Below are 24295 nucleotides of genomic sequence, written 5' to 3'. Positions count from 1 at the left end.
TCAGGTTACCCTCTGTCCAAGCAAGAACCCTCACTCTAGTCAGGGTAAGTCACACACAATCCAAAATTATCCTGTGCCCACCCTTTGGTAGCTTGGCACGAGCAGTCAGGCTTAACTTAGAAGGCAATGTGTATAACGTATTTGTGCAATAAATCATACAATAACACAATATAGCACCACAAAAATACACCATACAGTGTTTAGAAAAATATATAATATTTATCAGGATAATTGTAGGTCAAAACGAATGAAGATGCAATGTGAAATTGTAGAGATATCACTGAAAAGTGATATAAAGTGTCTTAAGTCTTTAAAAAGCAAACAAAGTCTCTTTCAAGCACAAAGTACCTGGTTTAAAGTGGAAAATCTCTGCAAAGGGCCGCAGAAGAAGAGATACGTGAAAAAATGGTGTGTGCGTCGATTTCTCCTCTGCACACACGGACTTGCGTCGTTATTTTTCACGCGGGGAAGTCGTGCGTCATTTTCCGGCGCGCGGACCGTCTCTTTCTGTGGCTCGCGGGATTACCAGATGTCTCGGGGTCTGTGCGTGAATTCTTCAGCTTGTTTTCCGGCTGCGCATCGTTCCGGGAGGCTGTGCGTGGAATTCTGGGTCTCACGGCAGGCGCTGCGTCGATTTCCCCTCTGGAAGTCGGGCGGCGTTGTCCTTGCGAGGCCGTGCGTCGAAGTTCCGGTCGCCCCGGAGGTGTTGCATCTATCAGCGTCGGTGTGCGGCGATTTTCTCGCCGCGGAGCAAGCTGTGCATCGAAATTTTCAGCGCGCAGCAGGGCAACAGCAAGGCAGCAGTCCTTTGTAGAAAGCAGTCAGGTGAGTCCTTTAGGCAGCCAGGCAATTCTTCTTGGCAGAATGCAGGTTCTGGTTCAGGTTTCTTCTCCAGCAAGTGTCTGATGAGGTAGGGCAGAGGCCCTGTTTTATACCCAAATGTGCCTTTGAAGTGGGGGAGACTTCAAAGAGTGGCTAAGAAGTGCACCAGGTCCCATTTCAGTTCAATCCTGTCTGCCAGGGTCCCAGTAGGGGGTGTGGCAGTCCTTTGTGTGAGAGCAGGCCCTCAACCCTCCCAGCCCAGGAAGACCCATTCCAAATGCAGATGTATGCAAGTGAGGCTGAGTACCCTGTGTTTGGGGTGTGTCTGAGTGAATGCACAAGGAGCTGTCAACTAAGCCCAGCCAGATGTGGATTGTAAGGCACAGAACGATTTAAGTGCAAAGAAATGCTCACTTTCTAAAAGTGGCATTTCTAGAATAGTAATATTAAATCCAACTTCACCAGTCAGCAGGATTTGGTATTACCATTCTGGCCATACTAAATATAACCTTCCTACTCCTTTCAGATCAGCAGCTACCACTTCAACAATGTATGAGGGCAGCCCCAATTTTAGCCTATGAAGGGAGCAGGCCTCACAGTAGTGTAAAAACTAATTTAGGAGTTTTACACTACCAGGACATGTAAACTACACAGGTACATGTCCTGCCTTTTATCCACACAGCACCCTGCTCTAGGGGTTACCTAGGGCACACATTAGAGGTGGCTTATGTGTAGAAAAAAGGGGAGTTTTAGGCTTGGCAAGTACTTTTAAATGCCAAGTCGAGGTGGCAGTGAAACTGCACACACAGGCCTTGCAATGGCAGGCCTGAAACAAGGTAAAGGGGCTACTTAAGTGGGTGGCACAACCAGTGCTGCAGGCCCACTAGTAGCATTTAATCTACAGGGCCTGGGCACATATAGTGCACCTTACTAGGGACTTATAAGTAGTTTAAATAGTCCAATTAGGTATGATCCAAGGTTACCATGTTTGAAGGGAGAGACCATATGCACTTTAGCACTGGTTAGCAGTGGTAAAGTGCGCAGAGTCTAAAAGCCAGCAAAAAATATATATATATATATATATATATATATATATATATATATATATTTCCAACAACGACCTCCAGACAGGGGCCCCCAACCCTGCAGGGCAGCTTCAGCTTTCAAGGGCGGAGAAACCCATATTTAAAGTCCAAACAAAATTGGCAAAGCCTCAGTTTCAGAAACATCCGAGCATTTATTCTCAGTTGAAATGGCAGCAAGCTTAAAATCCTGACGCGTTTCGGCTGAATGCCTTGATCACAGGTGAGTGGTTCAAAGTGCACACAACACAGGTGTTTATCAATCAAATGTCACGTGGCCCTGTAGTAGTAAAATACATCTCCCATAATGCACTGATAATGTTTCAGTAATGATGCAATGCACTGTGGCTTAGTATATAATCCTGCTTCATAGCGTCCAAAAGCCACAGTCATATTTCACAGTTGTAACAGTGCATACAGTTTGTAAAGAGTAAATGAAATGGCCAAGAGCTTGATAGTTTTCATTTGTTCATGTGAATCACTTAAAAATATCACTTGTTGCTGCTGCCAAAAATTATATTTGTAATGCAAGGAAGTCTATAAACTGCAGAAAGAGAGGTAAAACCTCTCCCTCATCCGTTTCTCACCTCCGTGTTCAAATTATTCCGGTAATATATATATACCAAAACTTATACCTAAATAGTGGAATGCGAAGTGAAGTCACCCACCCAAGGATATGGAGTCATTAGAGGGAAGCTGGAAGAACTAGGGACCCCAAGAGGTGAGCACCTAAGTGACCTCCAGCGACCAGGAGATCAGAGGTAAATACCTGGTTATCCCAAGGACTAACATGAGGACTTAGAAAATGGATTGTACAAGAGCAAGACCAGAGTTGAAGAAACCAAAGGTGGATTCTGGAAGAAGAGGACCTGCAAAATAAGGAGCTAGAGTCCAGTCCACGATAGAGTGTCCAGTGGGGGCAGGAGCCACTACCAACCCTTCTGTGGATGAAGATCCGGGTCAACACGGGAAGGAGAAGACAAGCTGTGGAGCCCAGACATTTTGGAGCAGTGCAGATGGTGTCCAACGTCAGTCGTCGGGTCGCAGATGGTCATTGGCTTTGGAAAACTAACAACCCTTGGCAAATGCAAGAAGAAGCAAAAGAAGAGGGTGACAGCAGCTCAGGCTGCCCGGAAAAACCCTAGACGACTGGTAGGAGCAATACTGGGAGGTCCTCTAAGGAGCCCCCGGAGTGAATGGAATGATACAACCAATACCGGCATTAGTACTGGGGTATGTTATCGACATGTTTGATACCAAACATGCCCAGGTTCGGATTTACCGTTCAATAGCTGGACAGCATGACCTGTGTCCAGTACACAGATAAAATAACTTCCCCGCACTTACGAAGTACACTGCAATGAAACTGGAGTTCATAGGGGCATCTATGATCATACAGGGGTGCCATCATACAGGTACCTGCACCCTGCCATCTGGGCTAGCAGGGCCTACCATAGGGTTGACATAGCCTGCAATAGCAGACCTGCAGATACATTTTGCATGGACTTCCATGAGTGGCATAATACATGCTGCAGCCCATGGGGGACCCCCTGGTGTCCCAATGTGTAGGAGGCTGGCCTGGTTTGTAGTGGGTACCTTAGGTACTTACACCTTATACCAGGTCCAGTTATCCCTTATTAGTGAAGAAGTAGTGTTCTAGCAGCTTAGGTTGATAGAGGTAGCTATAGCAAAACAACTTCGGCTAAATTAGGAGACATGCAAAGCTTCTGCAATATCACTTATAGTTACACCGTACTTCTACACAAGTAAAGACAATACTCAGTGTTACCAAAAATAAAAGGTAGTTTACTTGGGTGACACAGTACCAGAAATATCTTAGAGGCAATACTCCTTCTGAAGGTAAGTATTATACACAATAGATACACTAGACACCAAAATAAGGTACGTAATTAAACATAGGATAGTGCAAACAATAGGAAATGCTATAGAATGCAATGGGATAAAATATGTCTAGGGGCAACACAAACCATATACTAAGAAAGTGGAATCCGAATCACAAATTCCTCCTTAGACAAGTGTAGTGTGTGCAGAATCGCTGGGAGAGTAAGAATCCAGTAAAGGTAATTAAATTACCCCACCCCAGAGCCCAGAAAAGCAGGAGTGAAGTACTGCAAGTTTCCTTAGGACACAATGCATCTTGTGATATGAATTATTTCAGTAACCAACCAAGTCTGCAAACAACAACTGCTAGATTCCTGGCCCTGAAGACCTGCAAAAGAAGGGGACCAAGTCCAGAAGTCGAAAGAAATTCCAGGAAGGGGAGGAGCCCCTGCCAACCCGGAAGATGGTGCAAAAGAAGAGTCCTCGGTTGGACGAAGACTGCAGGAATGCACCCTAGGAAGATGCCAGCGGTTTCTTGCGTGATGCAGAAGATGTCCCACGACGTGAAGATGGATGCAGATGTGATTTCGTGTTGGAAGTCGCCAACAAGCCTTGGTTACGACAAAAGTACGTTTTGCATCAAAATGGTGCTGGCTGGACCCAGGAGGAACCTAGGGGCCTCTACTCTGTGTGAGGAGGAAGAGGGGGGCTCTCAGCACTTTATAGAGCCCTCAGGATGCCAGACAGCACCCACGGGAGTCCCAGGACACGGGGACAAAGGAGATGCAAAACGTGGTTGATGCAGCACAACAAAGGAAGGTCCCACGCCACCAGAGAACAACTCAGTGAGTTGAACATCGCAGGATGGAGTTCTGGGGACCTGGGCCAGGCTGTGCACGAAGGAATTTTGCAAACAGAGCACAGAGGCCTCAGGAGGTGAAGAAGACGCAGTGCACAGGGGTACCGTCGCTCTCAGCGTAGGCAAAGTCTTACCTCCTCCAAATTGCGTCAGCAGGACCTCAGGACAGTCTGTTGATGGGGTCAATCCTCTGTGTCCTTAGTAGCACGCTTGTCATTGTGAGAGGAGTCCTAGGGTACCGGTCATCGTCTTAGAAGGTGCCTGCGTGAGCAGGGGAGTGACTCCGTCAACCCATTTGAGATTTCTTTGGTCATTCTGGTGCAGGATGAAGACAGGGAGTCCCGTGGAAACTGTTGCAGTTGCTTGCTGGAGCTGAAGTTGCAGAGGAAAAGTATCCCTAGTGGATACTTTGTTGCTGTTACAGCGGTTCCTGGAGGAGGCTGTGGTTGATCCGAGGTCAAAGGATGAAGTAGTAGTTGCAGTGGATTCCTGCTGGAAACTTGCAAGTAGAATCTGAAGAGAATCCACAGGAGAGACCCTAAATAGCCCTGAGAAGGGGATTGGCTACCTTATCAGGTAAGGTCCTATCAGGAGGGGTCTCTGACGTCACCTGCTGGCATTGGCCACTGAGAGCCCTCCAGAGTGCCCCAACACCTTGCAAACCAAGATGGCTGAAGTCTGGGACACACTGGAGCAGCTCTGGGCACCACCCCTAGGGTGGTGATGGACAGGTGACTGGTCACTCTCCTTTCTTATGTCCAGTTTCGCGCCAGAGCAGGGGACAAGGGGTCCCTGAACCGGTGTAGGCTGGCTTATGCAAGGAGAGCACCATATGTGCCCTTCAAAGCATTTTCAGAGGCTTTGGGAGGCTACACCTCCCCGGCCTGTAACACCTATTTCCAAAGGGAGAGGGTGTAACACCCTACTCTCCGAGGAAATGCTTTGTTCTGCCTTCCTGGGACAGAGCTGCTCAAACCACAGGAGGGCAGAACCCTGTCTGCGAGGTGGTAGCAGCTGTAGCTACAGTGCAAGCCTCAGGGAGCTGGTTTGGCAGTACTTGGGGTCCATAGTGGAGCCCCCAAGGCGCATGGAATTGGCTCCCCAATACCAGATGTGGAATGGGTGGACAATTCCATGATCTTAGACATGTTACATGGGCATATTCGGAGTTACCATTGTCAAGCTACACATAGGTATTGACCTATATGTAGTGCACGCGTGTAACGGCGTCCCCGCACTCACAAAGCTCCAGGAAATGGCCCTGAACTATGTGGGGGCACCTTTGCTAGTGCAGGGGAGCCCTCACACTTAGTAACTTTGCACCTAACCTTCAGCAAGTGAAGGTTAGACATATAGGTGACTTATAAGTTACTTAAGTGCAGTGAAAATGGCTATGAAATAATGTGTGCGTTATTTCACTCAGGCTGCCATGGCAGTCCTGTGTAAAGGTTTGTCTGAGCTCCCTATGGGTGGCAAAAGAAATGCTGCAGCCCATAGGGATCTCCTGGAACCCCAATACCCCAGGTACCTAGGTACCATATACTAGGGAATTATAAGGGTATTCCAGTATGTCAATTGAAATTGGTAAAAGTGGTCACTAGCCTATAGTGACAAATTTAAAGGCAGAGAGAGCATGAGCACTGAGGTTCTGATAAGCAGAGCCTCAGTGACACATTTAGGCCACAAACTATAAGCACTGGGGTCCTGGCTAGCAGGAGGCCAGTGAGAGAGGCAAAACACACTGACAAATAGGGTTTTCACTATGAGCACTGGGGTCCTGGCTAGCAGGATCCCATTGAGACAGTAAAAACACACTGACATATAAGCACAAACAGGCCAAACGTGGGGGTAACAATGCTAGAAAGAGGCTACCTTCTCACAGTGATGGACAGAGGAGTGGTCACTCCCCTTTCCTTTGTCCAGTTTTGTGCCAGTGCAGGGACTGGGGGGGATTCCTGAAGCTGTGTAGACTGGATTATGCAAGGAGGGCACCGTTTGTGCCTTCAAAGTATTTCCAGAGGCTCTGGGAGGCTACCCCTCCCAAGCCTGTAACACCTATTTCCAAAGGGATAGGGTGTAACACCCTCCTCCCAAAGGAAATGCATTGTTCTGCCTTCCTGGGATTGAGTTACTCAGTCTCCAGGAGGGCAAAAACCTGTCTGTGAGGTGGCAGCAGCTGAGGCTCCAGTGGAAACCTAGGAGACCTGGTTTGGCAGTACTGGTGGTCCATGGTGGAGCCCCCAGGGTGCATGGGATTTGCCTCCCAATACCAGATTTGGATTGGGGGGGGACACATTCCATGATCTTAGACACCTCACATGGCCATTTTCAGAGTTACCATTGTGAAGCTACATATATGTATTGACATAAAAGTGGTGCACGCTTACAATGGTATCCCTGCACTCACAAAGTCCGGGGAGTTGGCCCTGGACAACGTGGGCCACCTTTGCTAGTGCAAGGGTGTCCTCACACACAGTAACTTTGCACCTAGCCTTCTGTAAATGAAAGTTAGACATATAGGTGACTTATAAGTTACCTTAGTGCAGTGAAAATGGCTGTGAAATAGTGTGTGCACTTTTTCACTCAGGCTGCAGTGGCAGTCCTGATTAATGGTTTGAATGAGCTCCTTGTGGGTGGCAAAAGAAATGCTGCCGCTCATAAGGATCTCCTGGAACCCCAATGCCCTGGGTACCTAGGTACCATATACCAGGGACTTATAAGGGGGGTCCAGAGTGCCAATCAGAATTGGAATATGGCGTTAGTGACACATTTGTTAAGTTCTGGTTAGAAGAACTTCAGTGACACAGTCAAGCATACTGACAGCACACATAGGCCACAAACTATGGGCACTGGGGTCCTGGATAGCAGGATCCCAGTGAGACAGGCAAAACACACTGAAAAATAGGTTTTAAACTTTGAGCACTGCGGTCCTGCCTAGTAGGATCCCAGTGAGACAGTAAAAACACACTGACAAACAGGTCAAAAGCGGGGGTAACCATGCTAGAAAGAGGCTACTTCCTCACAGGAGCCCATTGTGCTCAAGAGATAAGGATATTTGCAAGAGGCGCCACAAGCATGGAAGGCGGAACCTGGAATGATGGTCATAACTTCTCTGAAGTTCCTGAGAATGAGGGTGTGCAAGGTTAATCAATCAATCAGGGTTTATTTAGAGAGGCTACTCACCCATGAGGGTCTCAAGGTGCTGGGGGGGAGGGGGTTGTGTAGTGTCCATCACTGAGGTGGTTCTTCAAAGAGCCATGTCTTCAGCTCCTTTGTGAAGTTGAGGAGGGGGGCGTTATCTGTCTGAGGTGGAGCGGGAGGGTGTTCCAGGCTGTGGCTGCAATGTGGGAGAAGGAGCATCCCCATGTTCTTGTTTTCCTGATGCGGGGTACTTTGGCGAGAGAGAGCTGGGCTGATCGAAGGGTCCTGTGGGGTACATGGAAGTTGAGTCGCCTGTTCAGGTAGGCTGGCCCGGTGTCGTGGAGGGCTTTGTGTGTGTAGATGAGGATCTTGAAGGTGATTCTTTTTTCTGTTGGAAGCCAGTGAAGTGTGTGCCGGTGTTGGGAGATGTGGCAGTGTCGGGCAGGTCGAGGACCAGTCTGGCGGCGGCATTCTGGATGTTCTGTAGTGTGCAGGCGAGTTTCTTATTGATCACAGCGTAGAGCACTTTGCCGTAGTCCAGCCTGCTGGTGATGAGGGCTTGTGTGACGGTCTTTCTGTGTTCAAGGGGGATCCATTTAAAGGTCTTGCGTAGGAGGTGGAGGGTGCGGAAATAGGTGGATGTGACTGAGCTGGTTTGCCGGTCTATGTTGATTCTGGAATCCAGAATGATCCTGAGGTTTCGGGCTTGGTTCATGGGGGGTGGCTGGACTTCCAAGGTGGGTGGCCACCAGGAGTCGTTACACGTGTCGGGGGCCCATAATGAGTACTTCTGTCTTGTTCGCCTTGAGTTGAAGGCAGCTGTTTTTCATCCAGGTGGCGACTGCTCCCATGCCTTGGCGGAAGTTGTTTCTGGTTGTGTTGGATAGGGAGAAGATGAGTTGGGTGTCTTCGGCATAGGAGATGATGATTCCGTAGCTCCTGAAGAGGGCAGCCAGCTGGCCATGTAGACGTTGAAAAGAGTAGGACTGAGGGAGGAACCCTGGGGAACTCCACATGTGGTAGGTGTGGAGGACGTGAGGAGGGGGGAGGGGGGGAGGGTCTCACTTGTTTGGTTCTGCCGGAGAGGAAGGATTGGATCCAGTTGAGGGCCTAGTCTCTGATGCCAGCTTTGAAAAGTCTACATATCAGTTTGTGTTGGGAGACTGTCGAAGGCCGCCGATAGGCCTAGCAGGATGAGTGCCATCGTCTCTCCATTGTTCAGCAGAGAGCAGATGTCGTTGGTTGCGGCCAGAAGGGCTGTTTCGGTGCTATGGTTTTTTTCTGAATCCGGATTGGGAGGCGTTGAAAATGTTGTGGTCTTCAATGAAAGTGGCGAGTTGGCTGTTGATGGCCTTCTCGATTACTTAAGCTGGAAAAGGGAGCAGGGAGATGGGCCTGATGTTTTTGAGGTCGGTGGGGTCTGCCGAGGGTTTCTTGAGGAGGGGGTTGATCTTGGCTTGTTTTCAGTCACTGGGGAAAGAGGCATCAGCTAGGGAGCGGTTGATGGTGAGGCGGAGCTTGGGGGCAATGGTGTCAGTGGCTCTGTTGAAGATGTGGTGGGGGCATGGGTCCGTGGGGCTCTAGAGCGTATGGACATAATTGTCTTCAGAGTGTTTTCGGTGGTGAGGGGGTCCAGTTGGTGATCGTTGGTTTCGGTGGAGGGATTTCTGCGCGTAGGTTGACCTCGCTGAAGATGTCATAGATGGTCTTGATTTTGTGGTGTAAATAGGTGTTGAGTCTGTTGCAGAGGTCCTGTGAGGGTGGGATGTCCGCTGTTTCACTGTTGGGTTGGGTGAAATCCTTGATGATACTGAAGAGTTCCTTGCTGTTGTGTGTGCGTGTGAGGAGATTCTGTCTTGTATTGCCTACTTTTTTATGCTTCTGATGAGTTGGGGGTGTGCGGTGGTGGCAACTTTGAAGTTGTTTTGGGCTTCCGTGGATTTGGTGTTTCTCCAGATTTTCTCGAGGCGAGGACAGGTGCGTCTGGACTCACTGAGTTCTGTGGAGAACCAGCTGGCTTTCTTGGCGTGGTTGCTGTTGTTCTTCGTGAGGGGGGCTATGTTGTTGGCGCAGTCGGTGATCCATTTGTGAAAGGTGCATGGCGGTGTTCGGGCCATCGTTGTGTGCGATGGAGGGGGTGGAGCTGGCAGTAAGCTGGTCGTCGTGATTCTTACCCAGCTTCTACAAGATGGTTGGTGCTGGGGTCTGAGGACAGTGGGTGTGTTGAAGGTGAAGTGGATGCATCAATGGTCTGTCCATGGAAGTTCAGAGGTGTGGCTGAAGGTGACTGATGTTCCAGCTGTGAAGATGGGGTCTAAGGTGTGTCCTGCTGGGTGCGTTGGTTCCGTCATGATCTGTCGGAGCCCTGTGCTGTGGAGGTTGCCAAGGAAGGATGAGGTGTTGGGGTCTTGTAGGTTGTGGACGTGGAAAGCTTCAGAAGTTAAGACTGTCAATTAAAAATGATACTAAAATCTGTTTTTCAGTGAGGACGTTTTTGCTTTGATGTAAGCTTTTGAAGGACTAGGGTTTAAAAGTGTGGTTTTGCCAGCAAAAGATTCAGATTCCGTCTCTAGCTGAGAGCGGACCTTGCTGAAATATATCTTTTAGACTTAGATTCTCATGTAGCTTCATGCCACTGCACCTCTCAAAACAGAAACTTCTACAGAAGTTCTATTTGCCAACTCTTTCTCTGAAAACGTTAGTATTAGAATAGTTAAGAACTTAACTAGATTAAATGGTCAGACAGGAGAACTTGATTTTAGAATTTAAACATCAATCGTTGTTTCTGATTTTATGCATTATCGCTATTGAGATACTTACCTTTTATATGTTTGTTAAGTTTAATATAGTACAACACTTTAACTCTCCTTTGGTGATTGTGTAATCTATAGGTTTTTTTGGAGACTCATTTATGCAAGTTTGAGTTTGTAATAAAGCCCTTTAAAACTTTAAGATGGTCTCTGAGGCTTAATGTGTGGCTCACTGAGTTACATTGTAATTGCTCTGAATAATTTGATGCAGGTTCTCCTCATCCCTTATAGGTAAGACCCGATGCTGGAACACTTCTGACAACCGAACCGATTCTTGTTCACTTCTAATCAAATAGGAACATTTGTCATTTTGCCAACTTATTGTCATGGGACTTTGCAAAAATCCAAAGTGTAGTCATTTTGAACACCAGTATTATATTCGTCTCTTTCTGGTTTAACTTGCTTCCAAAGCGTGCCTGAAAGACGTACAAGGTGATAGATCTATGGTTATTTCTCCTTGCAAGGCATCGCTCATTCTCATCTGTTTTCAATGTCATGCCATGAACAACGTTAATAATACAAGCGCAGAAAGAGCAGCCAGTCTTAGCCTGCCCAAGCTACACAGGGTGGAGTTTAGGATTCAGAGCCATAACGTTGTTAGAAAAAAGTCGCTCTCGGACCAGTGGTGTCGCACTACAGTTAGCCTATAATAGAGTAAAGTCTCTTCAACAGCTTTGAATACGTTTACTGTTACTTCCTGCTGTCATCAACCCGGACGCCCGTCTACAGAAACAGACAATTTAGGAGTCATACAACAGAAACCATTACCACCGACTGGGATGAGGAAGACCGGCGGGCAAATTCTGCGCAGAGCCGCATCCAGGGCACTTCCCGGGCCACCGTAGCCAATGAACAACTGGCCAGCGCTTTTACCTAGCCAATCATGTGCCACGTTATAGGCTATGAGCCAAACAGCCAATGAACATCGAGAAATCTTAAACCCAGTGCTGAGATAAGCGTTTCCACAACCAACCCAAGGTCATTACGGTTCGTCACCATAACTTCAATATGTTTTCTCCAACATGATTGGATGCACTGACCCACTTGCCCCCTTAGGCCTGGCAGTACTTGGCGTTATTACTGGACAAGCGGCATCACTTAAGGGTCCATGACTAGAGTACCGATTTCAGTCTATAACAGTAACTTTCCTCGGAAATTTGCAGTATAATTAATCACCATGGAATTAGCGGAGCAGGTAGGAGCTCGTTTCCGTCAGGATACGATCGCAATGTTTTTTTGTAGTAGCAGGAGTAAAGACGGTTGTGTCGGCCAGTACATTGTCGCCGGATGTTGGTAGGTGTAATAGAGTGTCTCGGTGAACCGGTAGATGTATGAGGGGTTTGAGAAAGTCTGTGAGAATTAATGCTTGACCTAAACGAAGGAAGTAAAGTATAAGGTGGGAAATTTACCGTGCCTTGTTGGGCAGCAAAAACAGGTCCATCAAGACGTTGGCAAGGCTTGTCTGACAGGCTCCGCGAGCACCGTACACGTGACCTTAATATACCTCGATGTACGTTTTAGTATATTGAGACTTTACATGGGGTTTGGAGAACACTACTACCTTCAGAGAATGAAACCGTCTCTAGTGACAGATGGGCCAACAAATTACCAAATTGTCTTTAACGTTTCAGGTCTGTCATTTGGAGAAACAAGATGACAACGTTCTGGAATGGTCTTGTTCTAATTGTATTTCTATTAATGTTGATTTCAAACTTAAAGGTGGAACGATAGGAAAGTAACAGCTTTGAAGTGTATATGGTACTAGCTACGACGTTAGAAATAAGTATTAGCAGTGCCAGTAGGTCTGGCTTATAACTGAATGCTTCTTAAGTCACTGATGAGTTTGGACTGTCATCATACTTTGTTGCTCCTCATGTTGTGTGTTTTTAAAGTTCACTATCACCCGTGAGGGTATCCTGGGGGTGAGCGGGTGTGTGTTACTACCTTTGCCTGGGGTAGGGTGGTTAATTGAAAGCCAAGTTTTTAGTTTTTTGCACAATTTAAGAAGCGATGAGGAGGCTCTGATGTGGAGTTGGTGGTTACATGCATTAGGAACAATGTAAGCGAACACCAGTCCTTACCTGGTTCTGTGTATTCGTGGTGTGTGTGTGAGAGTAGGAGTCCTGCAAAGCAGATGTATCTGGGTGTTGGTGGAAGGAAATGCACTTGTTCAGGTAGGTAGAGGCCTAAGTTGGGTAGTGCACTGAATTCGTTTGTGTGAGGAGTTAGAAATGAGCCTGTTTGTGTATCAGGACCCTGAGGAACTCCCTGAGGTGTGATGTGAGGATTGTGTGGGAGGGTAAGGATGAGTGGCTGCTGAGTCTTGGATGGCTTGTGATTTCTGGTGAGTTGCTTGGTGATCCTGAGATAGAGTGGTCCTGTAGTGCAACTTGCTGGTGACTAAGGTGTGAGTGACAGGTTTTCTAGTGTTGCTTGGGAGCCATTTGAAGATCTTCCTCAGCATCTTCAGTGTGTGGACGCAGGATGCAGTGACAACCTTGACTTGGGCAGTCATGTCTAGCTGGCTATTGATCCGAGGTTCTTGGCATGGGTATTGGGTGTGGGTCCCAGTTCGACTGGCCACCAGTTTGAGTCCCCTGGTAAGGTGTTCTGTCAAAGCTAGCTACTTGTTTGTTGGTGATGTTGAACTTGAGACGGTTGGCTTTAATCCAGTTAGCAATTTTGCTCATGTAGGCAGTGAGTTGTTTTTTTGTGTTGACAGTTACATCCGAGAGGGAAAGTATGAGTTGTATGTCGTCGGCGTAGGAGAGGCTGTTGATGTGTGCACAGATATTATTGGCCAGATGGATCATGTTAGCATTGAAGAGTTAAGCAATGAACCTTGAGGCACTCCACAGATGAGTTTGCAGGTCTCCAAGGTGTAGGATGCCAGGCTGACAGCTTGTGTTCTATCTGTCAAGAAGGAGCAGATCCAGTGGAAAGCTGGTCCTTGGATACCAATCTCATGCAGGTACCAGATGAGGATGGGGTATGAGACTGTGTCAAATGCTGCAGAGAGGTCCAGGAGAATGAGGGCTGCTGTCTCCTTTGCCAAGGATCATATAAGAGTCATGTGGTAGCGATGAGTGCTGTTCCTGTATTGTGGTTGGGCCTGAACCTTAACTGCGTAGGTATGAGGGGCTGGTGGTTGGTCAGGCAGCGGTCGATTATGTTCTCTAAGACCTTTGCTGGGTATGGTAGGAGGTAGCTGGGTCTGTAGTTGGAATTCGTGGCTGGGTCAGTAAGTGGTTTTTAGCTAGGTAATGGATTATTTCCAAGTGCTCAGGAATGTGTCAATGGAGGCGTTGAAGATTAGGTGTTTAGAGCTATGCTGATCGGAAAGCGTCCTTTGGTGAAGGCGTGGTTGGGAGCAAGAGTCAAATGAGGCCTCAGAGTGGATGGTCTTCATGGCAGAAACAATATCAACTGTGGTGATAGTGGGCCGCAACGCTGTGGTTCATTCTTTGGCCTTGATAGGAAGTTGAGTTGCGACAATGACGAGGTCTCATTGAGGGTCAAAGATGCTGTTTATTGAAGTGATTTTGTTACAGAACAATCCATGTATCAATGCCTTGTCTCATTCTTGTATTCACCTTTTACCCATTTACAATAAAACAGACACCCAAACTCAAAAACTCTGTGTAAAATAAATCAAAAGATTAAAAGAGAAAAAAACATGGCAGCACCCAAACTTGGCAGGCATATTTTTGAGGTCTGAAACTAAAATTAAACATATTAAAACACAGCCATCTCGCAACGGTGTTGCACATAGTGCATCCTTGTGTAAAGTTCCAACATACCTGATATAATTAAAAGAAACCAGTTAGCAATCTTTAAGCAATTAAAACAGTGATATGCGGGTCATGGATGATCAATGCAATACCATAGAGAGATGGCTACTCTGTAAATACACTGGGCAACCATATTCAAATGCTATAGTGTATCATTGTTTTAAAGTTTAATGGTGGCCACCTTGGAAATGGTAAAACAGCAATACACACTGGGCAGTACCATCCCAAGTACATGCCTTTAAAATATCATAAAAATGTTACTGGACCTGCAGGTCAATTTAACTTGAATAATCTACTCGACCTAGCTGTAATGTACTTGACCCAAAAACTGGTCTCAAGTTGTGTGATCATTAGCAAATAATTTATTTCACAGTCACCTTTTTCTTCGTTCTCACATATGAGTGCACCTTCAAATATGATTTTAGCATTTCTGCTGTACAAAACAAAACTTTTTTTTGATTAAATAGACTAAACATTTGCTTCGTGTGTAATAATAATCTAGCCCACATATAGGGAACACATGATCCCTCACTTGCCTCTTAGTTCTCTAATAGCACTGCTATCAGCACAGTGGTGTTTCTCAGTTCATGTTTCAACACTCGCTTTTTAATAAATATATTACTAACGCATGTCATTTACAGACAGTGATTTTCCAAGAAATGGCCAAAAAACTTCCCACTACCTTGCAGCTTTACTGATAAAACTATATAGTATATTGACTATAATCTTTAAAAATTGGGTTTCAGCAAACATTTATTATTTGCACATCTCAGAGTAAAGTGTCCTGATCTGCTTTCCATCCTATTAAAAGATCTTTTTTTTTCATTACCCAGAAGTACCAAATAAAAATGGGCTTTAGCGACAACTGAATATATATTTTGAAATGTTTGAACTGTTGACTTATTAGCTGCTTAACTGTGTTAGGCAAAACCTGATATTTTGCAGACTTTCATTCCACGTGTCGTACAGCAGGTCAGACATTTCACTTTACACAATGCTGGAACTCTGCAGTCCGAGAAGAAAAAGTAATTCTAAGATGAGTTCTGGCCTCTGTCTCTGAACACAAAGCAAACGTGACAAGATGAAAACAAAATATAAAGGGATCCTTATTGCTCCTTTGCTTTCTGACTCAACACAACACCAATCTCTGTTAACTCGCCAAAACACGCAAGTAGGTCCTAAATACATTTCAACCTGATAAAATCTGACTCGCCATTGCAAGTGGGTGAGTAGATTTCTCGAGGCTTAACGAGGACTTCCCACTTCAGTAATAGTGCCTGTAAAGTATGTATCACATTGCAAACAAATTAGTGCAAGTGAGAAGTGAAGAGGGAACTACACAGAATACGGTGTAAATCAAGGAACTGACTTCCAGCCCAGGCGGTGGATCACATTAGTTTTCTGGTGGATGTGCACATTTAATCAGCTAAAATATAGATATTTCTGGCCTCCTTCAATTGTCATAAATTGCAATAGTCAGATCGGGCGTATGGCATTTAACGTAATGTTGCTCCAACAATCAATCAGATGTACAGCCTCTATGATCGGCTTGTTGCTGTAACCCGCTAAGGCCTCTTACATTGCATTTAAGGCACATATAAAATTACACATCTTTGCAAAGTTACAGTTGGCAAAGCAGTATGCAACCCCTCTGGAAATGGCATAACAACGATTATTACACCACTAATCTTTAGCTTCAAGTTTTTTCAAATGTGGTTACCAATATTAAAACCCTTGCGTGCTATCGTAATATGTACTATTTTGTGTTTAAAAAATGACAGTTGAAAACCTTCAACAACACTGTTACAACAATACACCCTTAAACTTCTACATGCTTTAACTCTTTTGGTGCTGAGGACTGCCTGGAGCATCCTCCACACCAGTGCTAGTGTGTTGAGGATGGCTGAAGGCTGTCCTTGCACCTGAGCCGGGAAATCACTCTGGTGCATACACTAGAGGCATTTCCTTCCATTTATTTTAGCCTTGGGAGCTGGGAAGCCATGTTCAGGGGTGTGGAATTCAATAAAATATCTACTTGTCCATGGGACGGGTTGCTTTTTAACTCTACTTGTCTGGGGGAAAAAATCTACTTATCCCTTTAGTGCCATGTTGTGCGGCGACAAACTATGGCAGCAATCTCATTATGTAAGAACTATAATAATAGCCTCTCTGATTATGCCAGGGCTACTATTATAGTAGAGCCTGAATTCTTGCAATTTCAATCCCTACTATAGCAATTTCCTTATTTTGCCACCTTTCCACAGATCTGCCTACTGGGGCTGGAGGAAGCAGTAAGCAATTGTTCCAGGACTGGAATGCCTTTGAGTCTGCAAACCTGCGAACTTGCATGTTTTAAGGATTTTCACCAGCTCTTCCCTAATCTTGTCTCATAATGAGAAAGGTTGGACATTTACTGCTGACAAAGGCAGAAATAGAAGTTCTTCCATGGTTGGGGGAAAAAGTGGTTGGAGGGAAAGTGAACTGTTAAACACTCAATAGATATCCACATGAGCAAATGTACACATGCAAATTTGCTCGTGCTAAAATGCAGTTGACAAATATTTTCTACGAGTACGATTTCCTGGTTTACTTCTGTAAGTCTCTTTTGAATTCACGAAAGACACTAGTTCAAAGACATATACCATTGGTGCACTCCTGTGACTTTCTTTAAGAATTGGATCCCTAATTAGGTCTGGCGTTAATAAAAACATTTTGTTTTTATTAAACTTCTATTTCTCTCCCTATCTGCTGGCTTTGCTGTGAGTGATCGCATTCTGCTCTTCCACAAGGAGCATATTGGCAAACAAAGTAGTTTTGTTCAGTGCTAGGCACTACTGTGGCAATCAATGTTGTAACAAAACTGGAGGGGGCCCGCTGCAAAGAACATGGAGGGCCTACCCTCCAGACTCACTCAGGGCAGGTGCTGTGTTGATAGGGGCTGCGGGGCCTTTCTTACGCCACTGGTGGCACCGTGTGCTTTTTGAGACCAAAAACTTCTTTTTTTTTTTTTTTTTTTTTTTTGCGCCAGTGTGGCACCTCCCACAACAGTAAAGTGTTAAAAAAAAAGCCATGTCAAAACAAGGCATGCATTGATGAAACCAAAAAATGTTGGATTGGTTGACTTGCCAGTGCTTGTTTATTTTCATGCTCCCCATAATCTTGTTGAAAATGGTTACACTGATTTTCCATCAGGAATATGTTTTGGAAATATTTGCATGCATTTAACTAAATGACTCTAAAAAGAAGTAGCACCTACAATTTCACAGTAGCAAAACTTTTTTTTCCTTCTTTAATTTTTTTGAACATTTTATTTTGAAAGCAAAGAATCATCACTCTTTCTTACAAGCTTCTGCGAACATTTGCATCTAATCAGAGAACATTGTTAGAGCATCATACTTAGTCCAATATTGTTAAAATTTTAAGCTTGTGGATTCTTATATATATATATTTTTTTGAACCGCTGTCAGTAGTGCAGTGACTTTAAAACATTTATGTACAGCGCTCACCCTAATAATGAAGGCTTTTAATTAAGTTAGAACAACATTAACATTTGGACACACATTACCTCAACTGCAGACAGTTACCTTCTCTGTAAACAGCCACCTAAAGGGTTCGTGCTGCAGGGGGTTTGGCCTACTTGTCCCAAGGACAAAATAAACATGACAACTTGTTGCCCATGACCCCAAACAATATGTCCCGGGCGTCGGGCGATAGGAATTCCACATTCCTGCATGTTGTACGCCAGTGTGGCTGCTGTAGTTAGTGGGTTAGAGTAGAATTGGGTAGAGTGGGGTAGGTGGGTGACATGGAGTGGGGCTAGAGTGTGTGTAGGAAGGTAGCCTCTTTCTAGCCTTGTTTCCCCCACTTTTGGCCTGTTTGTGAGTATATGTCCGGGTGTTTTTACTGTCTCACTGGGATCCTGCTAGCCAGGGCCCAGTGCTCCTAGTGAAAACCCTATGTTGTCAGTGTGTTTGATATGTGTCACTGGGATCCTGCTACCCAGGACCCCAGTGCTCATAAGTTTGTGGCCTATATGTGTTCCCTATGTGGTGCCTAACTGTATCACTAAGGCTCTGCTAACCAGAACCTCAGTGGTTATGCTCTCTCTGCTTTTAAAATTGTCACTGCAAGCTGGTCACTAATTTTACCAATTCTGATGGGCACACTGGAACACCCTTATAAATTCCCTTGTATATGGTACCTAGGTACCCAGGGTATTGGGGTTCCAGGAGATCCCTATGGGCTGCAGCATTTCTTTTGCCACCCATAGGGAGCTCAGACAATTCTTACACAGGACTGCCACTGCAGCCTGAGTGAAATAACGTCCACGTTATTTCACAGCTATTTTACACTGCACTTAAGTAACTTATAAGTCACCTATATGTCTAACCTTCACTTAGTGAAGGTTAGGTGCAAAGTTACTAAGTGTGAGGGCACCCTGGCACTAGCCAATGTACCCCCACATTGTTCAGGGCAAATTCCCCGGACTTTGTGAGTGCGGGGACACCATTACACACATGCACTACATATAGGTTATTAACTATATGTAGCTTCACAATGGTAACTCCGAACATGGCCGTGTAATATGTCTAGGATCATGGAATTGTTACCCCCAATACCATTCTGGTATTGGGGGTGACAATTCCATGCATCCCCTGGTCTCCAGCATAGAGCCCGGGTACTGCCAAACTAACTTCCCGGGGTCTCCACTGCAGCTACTGCTGCTGCCATCCCCTCAGACAGGTTTCTGCCCCCCCCCTGGGGCCTGGGCAGCCTTGTCCCAGGAAGGCAGAACAAAGGATTTCCTCTGAGAGAGGGTGTTACACCCTCTCCCTTTGGAAATAGGTGTGAAAGGCCTGGGAGGAGTAGCCTCTCCTGGCCTCTGGAAATGCTTTGAAGGGCACAGATGGTGCCCTCTTTGCATAAGCCAGTCTACACCGGTTCAGGGATCTCCCCAGCCCCAGCCCTGCTCTGGCGCGAAACTGGACAAAGGAAAGAGCTGTGACCACTCCCCTGACCAGCACCTTCCAGGGGAGGTGCCCAGAGCTCCTCCAGTGTGTCCCAGACCTCTGCCATCTTGGATGCAGAGGTGTGAGGGCACAATGGACAGCTCTGAGTGGCCAGTGCCAGCAGGTGACATCAGAGACCCCTCCTGATAGGTGCTTACCTTTCTCTGTAGCCAATCCTCCTCGGAGGGCTATTTAGGGTCTCTCCTGTGGGTATCTCACCAGATAACGAATGCAAGAGCTCACCAGAGTTCCTCTGCACTTCCCTCTTCGACTTCTGCAGAGGATCGACCGCTGACTGCTCCAAGGCGCCTGCATAACCGCAACAAAGTAGCAAGAAGACTACCAGCAACATTGTAGCGCTTCATCCTGCCGGCTTCCTCAACTTTTTCCTGGTGTTGCATGCTCTGAGGGCTGTCTGCCTTCACCCTGCTCTGGAAGCCAAGAAGGAATCTCCCGTGGGTCGACGGAATCTTCCCCCTGCCAATGCAGGCACCAAACTTCTGTATCACCGGTCCTCTGGGTCCCCTCTCATCCTGACGAGCGTGGTCCCTGGAACACAGGAGCTGGGTCCAAGTGTCTTCCACAGTCCAGTGGCCCTTTAGTCCAAATTTGGTGGAGGTAAGTCCTTGCCTCCCCACGCCAGACAGTAATCCTGTGAAGTGCAGCTGCTCGGACTTCTGTGCACTTTTGCAAGACTTCCTTCATGCACAGCCTAGCCCAGGTCCCCAGCACTCCGTCCTGCATTGCCCAACTCGCTGAGTTGGACCCCGACGTCGTGGGACCCTCCTTTGTGACTCTTGAGTCAACCGCTGTCTTCAGAACTTCTAAGTGCCTGTTCAGGTGCTTCTGCGGGTGCTGCCTGGTTCTGAGTGGGCTCGCCGTGTTGCTGAGCACCCCCTCTGTCTCCTCCAAGGGGCGACCTCCTGGTCCTTCCTGGGCCCTAGCAGCACCCAAAATCCTCATCCGCGACTCTTGCAGCTAGCAAGGCTTGTTTGTGGTCTTTCTACGTGGAAACAACTCTGCATCCTCCAGCACGCCGTGGGACATCTTCTGACCAAAGGAGAAGTTCCTGGCACTTTCCGTTGTTGCAGAATCTTCGGCTTCTTCCACCCGGAGGCAGTCCTTTTGCACCTTCATCTGGGGTTTAGTGGGCTCCTGCCCCCCTTGGACAACTGCATGACTCTTGGACTCGGTCCCCTTCCTTTACAGGTCCTCAGGTCCAAGAATCCGTCTTCAGTGTTTTGAGTCAGTTGCTGTCCTTGCAGAATCCCCTATCTAGACTTTACTGTCTTTCTGGGGTAGTAGGGTCACTTTACTCCTACTTTTCAGGGTCTTGGGATGGGGTATCTTGGACACCCTTAGTGTTTTCTTACACTCCCAGCGACCCTCTACACACTACACTAGGCCTGGGGTCCATTTGTGGTTCGCATTCCACTTTTGGAGTATATGGTTTGTGTTGCCTCTAGGCCTATTTCTCCCTATTGCATTCTATTGTGATTCTACGTTGTTTGCACTACTTTCTAACTGTTACTTACCTGATTTTTGGTTTGTGTGGGAGTATATCCTCTGAGTACTGTGTTTTCTTATGATATAGTGCTAAGTGATATAAGTGGTAGGGTAGGAGCTTTGCATGTCTCCTAGTTAAGCCTAAGCTGCTCTGATATAGCCTAAGCTGCTAGAACACCTCTAATCCACTACTAAGGGATAACTGGACCTGGCACAAGATGTAAGTACCATAAGGTACCCACTATAAGCCAGGCCAGCCTCCTACAGTGTGGTAGAATGGAGTGGGTTAGACTGAGGTAGATTGGAGAGGAGGAATTGGGATGCAGTGGGGTGGATGGGCTACATTGCAGTGGATTCGAGTGGATTTTAGTTTTGTGGATTAGAGTAGGGTCATTTGAGGTGGAGTGGGGGTACAGTAGACTGAAGTGAGGTGGATTTGGGTGAAGTGGTTTAAATTGGATTGGACTGGAGTGGGTTAGATTTGAAAGGCATGTGGTAGTATGGAGTGAGGTTGAGTGGACAGATAGAGTAAAATTGAGTGGGGTAGATTGGAGTTGGTTAGATTGGGGTGGAGTGGTTTGGGGTAGATTGGGTGGATTGGAGGGGGAAGATTGGGGATGGCGTGGAGTGGGTTAGATTGGAGTGGAATTGAGATTTGAGTGGAATGAGGTAGATTGGGAGAGAGTGCAGTGTACTAGGGAGGAGAAGGGTAGATTGGAGTGGGGTGGAGTGAGCTATATTGGGTAGATTTGGAAAAAGTGGCGTGCAGTAGATTGGAGAGGGGTAGATTAAAGAGGGATGCTTGAAGTGGGGTAGATTGGAGTGGATTATGTTGGGGTAGAGTTGAGTGGGATATATTTGGGTAGATCAGGGTGGATTGGATTGCGGTGGGGTGGATTGGAGTGGGGTAAATTGGAGCAGAGTGGAGTGGGGTAGGTTCGAACGGAGTAGATTGGGTGAATTGGAGTGGGGTAGGTTCGAACGGAGTAGATTGGGTGAATTGGAGTGGGGTAGATTTGAGTTGGGTAGTTTGGGGTGGAGTGAGGTAGGGTAGATTGGAGTGAGGTGGAGTGGGTTAGATTGATTTGGATTGGGGTAAATTTGAGAAGCATCTGGGGTGGTAGGTTGGGGTTGAATGGAGTGGGGTAGAGTGGGTAGATTTGGGTGCGGTAGATTGGAATGGGGTAGATTAGAGAGGGATGATTGGAGTGGATTATGGTGGAGTGGGTAGATTCGAATAGAGTGGAGTGAGATTTTTTTAGTAGATTGGAGAGGGGTGAATTGGGGTAGTTTGGATTATAGTGGTTTGAATTGTAGTGGCTTTGTTTGGATTGGGGTTGATTGGAGCAGGGTGATAGTTCGGGGTGGCGTGAGGTAGAGTAGATTGGAGTGAGGTGGAGTGGGGTAAATTTGAGAGCCATGTGTAGAGTAGGGTAGATAGAGTAGAGTGGAATGGAGTGTGGTAGATTGGGATTGAATGGAGTGGTGTGGGTTAGAGCGAATAGATTTGAGTGGAGTTAGACAGATTGGAGTGAGCTAGATTGGAGTTGAGTGGGGTAGATTAGGGTGGGGTAGTTTGGGTGTGTTAAAATTTACCCTACTGTATTTGTGAGGGGTGAATTGGGGTAGATTTTATCATAGTGGAGTGGGGTAGAGTGGGTTTGAGTGGGGTATACTGGATGGGAGCAGCCTAGGTTGGGTAGAGTGGAATAGATTGGGGTAGATTGTAGGGAAGTGGGATGTTGGAGAATGGGTACATTGTAGTGGGATACTGTAGATTGGGCTAAGTAGTGTGGAGTGGAGAGGCATAGAGCGGAGTGTTGTGTTGTGTCATGACGTAGATTGAAGTTGTGACGGGTCAGAGTGTCTTAGAGTGGAGGGGAGTGAAGTGGCTTGTCGTGGAGTGGCATGTCATAGAGTGGAGTGGCGTATGCATGGTGTGGTATCGCACAGCCATTACAGAAACAGATTTCAGTTGAAGTGACCATTACATTTACCCCAAAATACGGTTTTACTACACACAAATGATAACGTGTAAATGTCATCACCTAGTTTATTAAGGTTATGAATGTATTCAAATATTTGTATCCTCCCCACTCTTCAGAATTACTAAAAAAATAAATAAAAAAAATGTGCTCCATTTGTACTAATTCTGATATATTGTGAACCATCAGCACTGTTCTTTTTTGTGTGTGTGCTAGAAAAAGAAATACCTTCTCATGTTACATGCGTACTCAGCAGGATTGTCCCATAATTTTTCTCCCTTTTGAAGTCACAGAAAGGAAAATGAACACCAAGCTTCCTGGTATTACAACCACAGCCATAAACAAACTAAACTACAACACCCATGAACATCAGTATAGATTTCATCAGAACGTATCCACCAGTTGGAATGTCCCAAGTCGATATAGGCTATAGTTGATAAACAACCCCATGTGGGAATAATCGTCCCCTCCGTGTCCCTAAAAGAATTTAAACTTTCCCTTATGAAAGCTAGGAATCTTTATATTCTTTGTCGGGACCAGAGGTGAAGATTAAGCTGATTCAAAGCTTATTCACCACCAAAGGTGCCAAGGAATGAAGTGGTTTAAAGTAAAAGCTCGTAAAGACAAATTCTGAAGACACATCTGTGGCATTCATGATAACTTCCAACCAGGCACCCAAAGTGATAAGCTTTAGAGGCAATATCCCCTACTGACCTCGTTATGGGGTGTCACACTTCAGGCCGACGGGGCAGTTAGAGAGCCTGGCTGCGGTCGTCTTGCTGCGTGCAGGTTGAAGTAGCGATCTCTCTCACACGGAGAGAAGCCGCTACAGCAGGGTAGAGAGTCTCCGTAGAGATGTGTGGGCTCCCCACAGTGGATAGAGGACAATGCCACACAGGCCCAACACACCTCAAGGAGAAAAGACCACTGTGTAGAACCGGACGCGCTTCTGCGGAGCGAGACAGCCAAGCCTTTTAGCAAGGAAAGAAAATGTTACGTTGTTATGTAGTCCAATATAAGGATCTAGACTGACGAGGACCTATAGGGACTTAAAACATTCTGATTGGTCTTTTTTTTTTCTTCTTTTTTTTTCTGATAAAATCTATCCTGATGATGGGAGTTGTAGTTCTGTTTGGTTATGGCTGCTGTTGTAATACAGCGAAGAAAGAAAGCATAATCCTCGCCTCCGGTCCGGACAGATTTCAAATCAAATCATTAACATTTATAAAGCGCGCTACTCACACGTGCGGGTCTCAAGGCGCTAGGGGAAAAAGGGGGGTTATCGCTGCTCGAACAGCCAGGTCTTTAGGAGTCTCCGGAAAGCGGAGTGGTCCTGGGTGGTCCTGAGGCTGGTGGGGAGGGAGTTCCAGGTCTTGGCCGCCAGGAAGGAGAAAGATCTCCCACCCGCCGTGGAGCGGCGGATGCGAGGGACAGCAGCGAGTGCGAGG

At 46.5% G+C, this 24295-nt stretch overlaps 1 protein-coding gene across 5 annotated transcripts in view; it reads left to right on the top strand.

The window, feature by feature from the left end:
- The first annotated feature begins 11564 nt into the window (after window positions 1–11564).
- LOC138299640 (zinc finger protein 79-like) overlaps window positions 11565–24295 on the top strand; it is a 214986-nt gene continuing 202255 nt past the window's right edge. For 3 of the 5 annotated variants that reach the window (XR_011204802.1, XR_011204801.1, XM_069238087.1), the window contains exon 1: window positions 11567–11751. Coding sequence is in view for 3 of the 5 variants with exons in the window: in XM_069238087.1 (XP_069094188.1) it covers window positions 11734–11751 (18 nt within the window). In the remaining 2 variants the exon portion in view is untranslated. Of the gene's footprint in view, window positions 11850–24295 lie in introns of all 5 variants that reach the window. The other 2 variants (XM_069238088.1, XM_069238090.1) reach the window with 2 other exon arrangements.

This window comes from Pleurodeles waltl, chromosome 6, assembly GCF_031143425.1.
Source record: "Pleurodeles waltl isolate 20211129_DDA chromosome 6, aPleWal1.hap1.20221129, whole genome shotgun sequence".
NCBI classification, from domain to species: Eukaryota; Metazoa; Chordata; class Amphibia; order Caudata; family Salamandridae; genus Pleurodeles; species Pleurodeles waltl.
The sequence above is the reverse complement of the archived record's forward strand: the minus strand, read 5'-3'. Positions and strand labels throughout refer to the sequence as shown.